The sequence below is a fragment of the Poecilia latipinna genome, unplaced genomic scaffold, assembly GCF_001443285.1.
Source record: "Poecilia latipinna isolate Pla-1442-1.1 unplaced genomic scaffold, P_latipinna-1.0 Scaffold700, whole genome shotgun sequence".
NCBI lineage: Eukaryota > Metazoa > Chordata > Actinopteri > Cyprinodontiformes > Poeciliidae > Poecilia > Poecilia latipinna.
Genome location: NW_015113316.1, coordinates 179903 through 188141, shown reverse-complemented (window position 1 = coordinate 188141; position 8239 = coordinate 179903). Strand labels below are relative to the sequence as shown.

The window sequence follows — 8239 nt, the reverse complement described above, 5'->3', positions numbered from 1 at the left end:
TAACTTCAACATTGAAATCCAAGTTTCTCAACTTATCTATTTGTAAGTTACACGAGTTGGTTACATTATCAATAGGATTTTTTTTTTATGGCGTGGTCGTTCACACTTCCAAATACGTGCAACCTTTATGTGTTCACCAGTGTGAAATGCAAACGACTTGAAAGTGTCTCGCATACGCAGTAGAGAGCGCAATAACGTCACACACGCAGAGCGTGCTCAGTGTTCTGCCAACCGCCATAAAAAGTAGTGTTTGCGGAAGTAAACGTGGATGCTAACGGTGGAGCATAGCTTACGATTTTTAACTTAAAAAATGTAAGTTGTTGTCCAACCAGAGCCAGCATATTAACAACTTAATCCTCATTATAATCCGTCATGGTTGTTGTTTTTTTCCCCGCTTGTACGGGATAGGGATGTTTGTCGAGTATAAATGCCGTTCAGGTCGGATGAACACGACCTGGCCGTTAGGATTCAGGTCACATTTGAAAAGATCAGATCCGCATTATCGGATATCCAGGTAGCCTGGGTCACATTTGAAAAAAAAAATCCAACCTGTGTTGTTCAAACTGTCATGAAAAGATACAGGTCGCATTAAGGCAAACAAATCAGAATTGGGTCACTTCAGGCTGTTCAGAATTGTTACCATGGTTTCCATTTATGTGAGTGCTGGTTCAGTGTCAGAGGTCGCACTCACAGTAGACAATAAGGCCGACGGTTTTCCTGGAGCGCGTGTTCAGGTGGGAGTTTTGCGCCAAGCAGGTGTAGTCACCAGTGTGCACACGGAGGACCTTGGCAATGGTGTACTGTGGCCCAGTGAACACCTGGGAGTTGTTGTAGAACCAGATGTACTGACTGGCTGGATTGGACTGGGCTTGACATGATAAAGAAACCGGCTCAGTTTCCAGAGCTGAGAATCCTCGATCTGTTACACTGTATGAAGTCCCTTCAATCTGAGGAACATCTGGGCCGACTGAGAAACAAAAAAGAGTGTGAACACAGTCAATTGCTGAACGCTGTGCTCAATATAGTAAATTAGCTTTTAAAAAAGCAAAAGATAATAAAGATATGTGAAACTTATTGGTATCTGTTATCTAGAGGCTAGCTTTATGAAATTTACTAAGCAGCATTTTGTAGAACTTTACATTTTCAGAATTTACATGATAACTTGATTTTGTTCTGTGGGGAACTGCTCTGTGTTACGCAATTATGAGAAAAAAATCTATATGAGAGCTTCTTTGTCAAAACCTGGTAGGTACATGTACTTTCTTGTAATTTTTATGGAATTTACTGTTTACTTCCAATTAAGGTTTCGTAAAAGTTTAAGTTAAAAAAAACAATGTTTGGAAAAATTATAAGCTCCTACTAATATGTAAGCATAATTTACAATTACTTACAGATAATGTCCAAAAACACCCAGTCAGAGTTTTCAGTGTTGAGGAAGTTGCTGCCTACACAGCGGTACCGGCCAGTGTGGCTCCGGTTGACGTTGCTCATGGTGATATTGCTGCTGTTGCTGCCCTGAGCAAATGTTGTGATGCTGCCTCTTTCAATTTCACGCTGCCACACATACTGAATGGGCTCAGTCCCATTTTCCACATTGCAATGCATCTTTACCGTCGCTCCTTCCACTGGGAGCGTGTCTCTTATCAGGACAGATGGTTTACTAACAGGGACTGTGAAAAAAACAAATCCAGCATCAAATCAATCAAAGGCTCGCATTATATATGTGAATATTTTATGTGGACTTGGTTGCATTTCAAAATATTCACATAACAGAGTAAAACAGTGGTCATACATTTGTTTATAGGTAAGGTTTTGACTTGTTTTTTTAAACTGACTGTAACTGATACATTTATGACAAACAGGTTATAAAATGTTATTTAAGTGGAATGAGTAAAAAATGATCATTTGTATTTTTATGTCTTACTAGAAATTATATGTCCCTGTGAAAAAATATCCACACTGACAATTTTACGTCGTATCAACTCAAATTTAGCAACCATTTTCATCATTGTTAAACAAACATTAAATACTCGAATGTGCGAAGCTACAAGCACATTGAATGCCAGTCTTAAGGTGGCAACGCAACTTTAAATGCTCTGACTTTGTTATGCTTTATACTGTTGCAGTTCCTAATGTTTTGCGATTAAATTGAAGTGATTGGTTCTTCTAAATTCATGTATATAAATGAGAATTTATGGCGTTACGCTTCACATAACAAGCTCTGTGTTTTTGCCATTACAGAGATACATGAAAATTGGACTTCATCTGCAAAATATATCTAATTCCCAAATCATTTTTGCTGTGTGTGACCATGAGAACTGACCCAGTGTAAGTCCACAGGTTTTCGTTTGATTCACAAGCGGGTGTTTAGCAGAGCACACGTAGGCCTTCCCAAACTGAAAGGTGCTGTAACGAACAATCAGAACGTTGGAGCTCTCTTCTCCGTTTTTGCCCTGACCACCTGGACCTTTCCACCACAGCAACGCCTTTGGGAGCCCTCCACCCCAGGAGCAGGACAGCACCAGAAACTGTTTGTCATCCGTCACATTGGCGAAACACACAGGCTCTGCAAAGGGGATATCTGGAGCAGAGGGAGTAACACAGGACTGAATGACTTTCTCTCATTCATCATTTTTATTGAGCTTTCTGGACTCACATGTGACAGTGCTGCAATTCATCTGTTGCTTTAGAGCAGCATGAGAGCCGTGACAGGTAAACAAGCTGCTGTTAGCAGTTAAACCTCCAGAGGGCAGCAAAACGTCTGCGCCCAATGGATTTACTTGTCCTGCAGGGATCAGGTCTCCAGTCCAGTGAAGGGACGGGGAGGGGAGTCCACCGGGCCAGACACAGAGCAGGTTCAGTGAGGTGTGATTCAGAACCGGCTGCACGGAGCAGAGGGGGGAGCCGTCAGGTGGATCTGCAGGGATTAAATGTGTACAGTAAGAAGTGAGTTACTGGGGAGGGAAGTGCACTAATCATTTATGCAGATTCACTAACATAGCTGATGTAGATCATTTAATAATTTCCAGCTGTAGGTTGTCAGAACAGCAACTATCTACATGATCCCATATTCTCTACTGCATCATGAGTTAAAGAACATTTAAGTTTTATGTGGCAATAACTAGAAAGAAATTTTAAAAATACCTCTGAAACAATTTTATTGAATCATGATTGAAAATAAAGTAGCAGGTGGATCTGTCATTAATAAAATCAGTTGTTATAGGTGTGACTAAGAAAATGTTGCATATGCTGTCTCACAATTATATCAAATCTGTCATAATGAGAGAAAAAGCTATTGAATATGTGGGGACTAATATATAAAAATATATAATCATTTCATTCTTTAGATTTCATGCTCATCTGTGAAACTAAGAGAGTCCTTTTCAATGATTTGTTGAAAGCTAAGTATTGAAGTGATTTCTTGTTAAATCCTTATAGGCAGTTAATGTCTGCAGCAGATAACTGTATTATCTGAGTGTAAATCTGGATTAAGTAGACCTTAAGACTGAAAGTAACAGTTTGTCCAAGTTGGGCCAAGGCCAGAGTGAATTTTCATCGTCTTAAAACAGCTAAAAATATTCAAGTTACTCTGCAATTTAATCATTAATTATTTAAGCTTTTGTCATGTTTGCATTGGGCACTTATTTGCCTAGGAAACAGAGATGGGAGGTGGTAAGGCATCAGTAATATTCCTGATTGAAAATGTATTGAGAATGAAGAAAGCATTTGATAAAACTATTTGTGAGTAAAATGTATGAATCTGCATGAAGTGGTTAGATAAAAAAACATATTAGGGATTTTAGTTATCATTCAAATCATCTTGTGATGACAGAAAGATGCCAGTGTACCTTCTTGCTTTGAGGACTGTCAGTTTTGAGAAATGGTCTGAATCTTAAAGTCCCACTTACAGTAAACTGTCAGGGTGATGGTTTTCCTGGACTGCGTGTTCAGGTAGGAGTTTTGTCCCACACAGGTGTAGTCACCAGTGTGCAGACGGTGGATCTTTGTGATGACGAGTTGCGGTCCAGAATACACTTCAGAGTCATTGTGGAACCAGACGTAGTGACCGGCTGGATTGGACTGGACTCGGCATGTCAGTGAAACCGTCTCATTCTCTAGCGCGGTGTAGCCCCGCTGTACAACACTGGTTGGAGCCACGTCTATCTGAGGAACATCTGGACCAACTGAGCAGAAATAACATGAACATTGTTAAGATCAACGCTGTCAATCATCTAACTGCAGAATGGGTGGAGTGTTTCTGTCATTCTGGAAGGTGAACCCGGTCCCAAATCTTTTAGATTTCCTTCCATGACTGTCCTGTTTTTAGTTCATTCTGACAAGTTTTCCTGTCCCTGCTGAAGAAAAGCCTCCATTTCTCTGAGGCTTTAACAAAGCAGCCTCACTTATGCTAATATTAAATTATATAGAGGGTAGCAATTACTTAAGTTGTGGAGTGCAAAGCAAATTAGGCAATTTAAGAACATTTACCACAATATGCAGAGCACAGGGAATTTATTTAGTGGATCCTTTACTACTTACATGTGACGTTGAGCCATAACCTTTCTGAGCTCTCTCTGTTGACGGCGTTTCCTGCAGCGCAGCGGTACCAGCCAGTCTGGTTACGGACAATGTCTGTGATATTAATGAAGCTGGTGCTGCCCTGTGCAAACGTTGTGAAGTTTTCATTATACAGTTGATGCTGCCACACGTAATGTATTGGCTCAGTCCCATTCCCAATGTTGCAGTGCATCCAGATAGAAGATCCTTCCTTTGGGGATGCGTTGCTCGTCAGGAGGATCGGCTTACTGACAGAGACTACAAAGAAAATGAAACGCAGATGTAGGGAGACAGAAGACAATGTAGTGTTCACTGAGTGAAGAGTTTTTATAATTATTTATGGTGTGTATGAAACACCAGCATATTGCATGTAATGAAACTTCAAAAAAATATATTTACAAAAAGATAACTGTCACTTAATTTATGCTATGCAGGTTTCTCTGCACATTTCCAAATTCATTGGAAGATTGTTCTGCACAGCGAAGATGAGCACTGACCCAGTGTGATTCTGCAGGTCTTTGCTGCAGTCAGGAGTGGGTGTTTGGCATAGCAGGTGTAGGGTTTCCCACTGTGGGCTGTCCCATAAGGAAGGAGCAGGATGTTTGAGTTTTCTTGTCCATCCTTGCTTTGGTTTCCTGGTCCTTCCCACCACACCAGTGCTTTGGGTAGCCCTCCATTCCAGGCACAGGACAGCATCAGATACTGCCTATCATTGGTCACGTTGGTGAAACACAGCGGCTCTGAAGGAGGGATATCTGGTGAGAAGAAAAAAGAGGTGAAGAGAGCAAGTTTTCTGTCCAGTTATTTATGAGAAATTATTCTGGTTCTCACAGCTACGCGCGCTGCACTGTGTAGGTTGTTGGAGAGCAGGATGGGAGCCGACGCACGTGAACACGCTGCTGTTACGATTCAGCGTCTCGGACGGGAGCATCATGACGTTGGTAGTTAGACGAGGTTGTTGTTGCCCTGTGTCGACTTGTTTTTGGCCTGCCTGTATTGGGTCTCCGGTCCAGTTGAGGGACAGGGAGGGAAATCCTCCGAGCCAGGAGCAGAGGAGCCTGAGAGCAGTGTGGTTGAGTGCAGACTCCACAGAGCACATGGGGGAGCCATCTGGAGGGTCTGCAGGACCAAAAAACATGTGTTATCAATAAATTTGCAGTAAATTAGAGCTTAAATTAAGAGGTTTGTGTGTATGGTTATAGTTTTCAGGAAGTTTGAATTGAAATATTTTAACATTGAAGAACTTGAGACTGACAACAAAGATTAATGTGGGAAAGTGATGATTAATGAAATGTTGTAGTCAAAGGTCACACTCACAGTAAACAGTCAGGCTGAGGGTTTTACTGGACTGGGTGTGGAGGTGGGAGTTCTGGGCCACGCAGGTGTAGTTGCCAGTGTGGCTTCGGAGGAGCTTGTCGATAGCGAGGAGTGGTCTTGTGGAAATTTTTGAATCATTGTAAAACCAGATGTACTGGCTGCCTGGATTGGACTGGGCTTCACAGTACATGGAAACAGTCTCATTCTCCAGAGCGGAGTATCCATGCTTTGTTATATGGAATGGAGTCACATCTATCTGAGGTTCATCCGGACCGTCTGAAGACAAACGATATGAGCAGAGTGCCAAAATGTAGGTCAGAGATAGACAGTCTACTCAGAGCAAATTGAAACAAACTTTAGAAGACTTTAGAGGTCTTTTTACACTGTTGTGAGAGTAAAAAGTTATGTTTGCTTGATAATAAATTTTAAAAAGTTTTCAGAATTAATCTAAAAAAAAAAACACCTGTCAGAGTAGAGAAAAAGTTAAAGTGGAGCAACAAACAGGAGGAAAGCATTTTGATGCAATTTTATGTTTTATCTGCATCTAATCTGCACCTAGTAGGAAAATCCAAAATGCTTACATGTGACATTTATCAATAAGCGGTTAGAGGTGTCATTGTTGACAGCATTGCTGACTTCACAGTGGTACCAGCCAGTGTAGTTTCTGCTGATGCTGGTCACAGTGATGATGCTGCTGTTCTGCGATAAGTCAGAAATGTCTTCATTGAGAGTTTCATGTTGCCACTTGTACTGAAGCGGTTCAGAACCATTTTCAACACTGCAGTTCATCCATATTGAAGATCCTTCAATTGGAGAAGCTTCACTCATCACGAGATACGGCTTACTGACAGGAACTGTATCGGAAACACAATCACAGACAGCAGTGATTTTAGAAGTGCAACACTGTAAATTTAATTTGTAAGTTTTATACAGAGTCATTTTAACCTGAATTGTCCATTTCTAAGTAACTTGTAGGAAACATCATTAATGGATTTGGAGCTATAGCTTGACGTTTCTCCCTTGCCTACTACTCATGTGTCAGTGCTTTTAGTTAAACGTTTTGGTTTCAATCATTGTGTCTTTGGTGCTAACTCTGTTTTTTGCTAATGAGAACACCAGACACACAAATCTAAAGATCTTACTGTCTAAATCTTTTTGGAAAAACGTGGCAGGTGGATTGCTGAACTTAATCATGATTTTGTTCAAAATCATTCACCTGATCAAATCTCTTACTACAAATTGATTACAATCTACTTGAATGCTGCTGAAAAGGCTCATGTCATGACTCAGTCCCTTTGTTAAAATGTTTATATGCTGGCACTGTCTACACTAAACAACCCAAACTGATTTCACATGGAATGACCCACTGAGCGCTACCAGAACCGGGCCTTCATTGCTTGATTGTGCTTGACGAAGTCAACTTAAACCTTTCAATACCCTCAGCAGGGAAACATGAAACTGGTTTCTTCTTGTTGGAAGGGGCATTTCTACTACCAACTGCCTTTGCTTAGACAGTGATTGGGATAAATGGTTGCCATGTTTTTTTTTTAAGCCCGATGTTTACCAGAAAAGACATTTGAGGTCAGGGGTTCTGATTGCCATTTTAGCTGCTAATCTCAAAAGTTAATCTCAAGTATTGCTCCTGGAATTTGTTCAAGTTCTCCCAAATGTGATTTTTACTAAACATGGTCTTCATCTGTCACCTCTGATGCAGACTTTGTCTGTTCTCAGAAGTTATTCCAGTGTTCAACTATGATATCCCTTTATTGTAATAGGATACCCTTCTAAACATAGTTGTACCTACAGGTGAGACTCTTACCTTGGACAGTCAGATGTACGTAGTAGTAGTAAACTATAGGCTCATCTTCAATGTCATAGAAAGCCTGACAGGTGAACAAGCCATGTGCAGCCAGAGGCAGTTTCTCGATGCTTATTGATGCCGTGTTTGGGAGGATTGTCACTGGTCCGACCATCTTAGCAAGCTTCTGGATCCTCGGCCCTTTCCCCAAATCGTAGAGCACCGCTTTGATGGCATCTGTGCCTGGCTCAGTGAAGCTCCATATGTATAAATCAGGTAACACTGCTCCACATTCCAGAACCACAGCTTTGTCCACCACCCCATACACACTGGCATCCTGATACACCACCTCTCCAGTGTGATTTATCTGAAGGGCTGAAGGAGAGACATAACACCATGCGTGCGTTTGTGTTCATGTGTGTGAAGGAAACAAAGATGGAGGTGTCATGTGCCTTGCCTATGTTCAGCTGAAGCCAGGATTGATTACACACACACACACAAAATTTAGTTTTAAATATATATATATATATATATATATATATATATATATATATATATATATATATA

The 8239-nt window shown here is 40.9% G+C and overlaps 1 protein-coding gene across 1 annotated transcript in view; it reads right to left on the bottom strand.

Annotated features, from left to right (window-relative positions):
• Positions 1 to 674: 674 nt before the first annotated feature.
• The window catches only part of LOC106955056 (carcinoembryonic antigen-related cell adhesion molecule 5-like), an 11230-nt gene continuing 3665 nt past the window's right edge, over positions 675 to 8239 (bottom strand). The window contains exons 2-12 of the mRNA XM_015045010.1: positions 7694 to 8047; positions 6456 to 6728; positions 5875 to 6150; positions 5389 to 5676; positions 5055 to 5312; positions 4540 to 4815; positions 3909 to 4184; positions 2657 to 2917; positions 2324 to 2581; positions 1392 to 1670; positions 675 to 967 (exon numbers count right to left, since the gene is read on the bottom strand). Of these exons, the coding sequence (XP_014900496.1) occupies positions 675 to 967; positions 1392 to 1670; positions 2324 to 2581; positions 2657 to 2917; positions 3909 to 4184; positions 4540 to 4815; positions 5055 to 5312; positions 5389 to 5676; positions 5875 to 6150; positions 6456 to 6728; positions 7694 to 8047 (3092 nt within the window). The remainder of the gene's footprint in view (positions 968 to 1391; positions 1671 to 2323; positions 2582 to 2656; positions 2918 to 3908; positions 4185 to 4539; positions 4816 to 5054; positions 5313 to 5388; positions 5677 to 5874; positions 6151 to 6455; positions 6729 to 7693; positions 8048 to 8239) is intronic.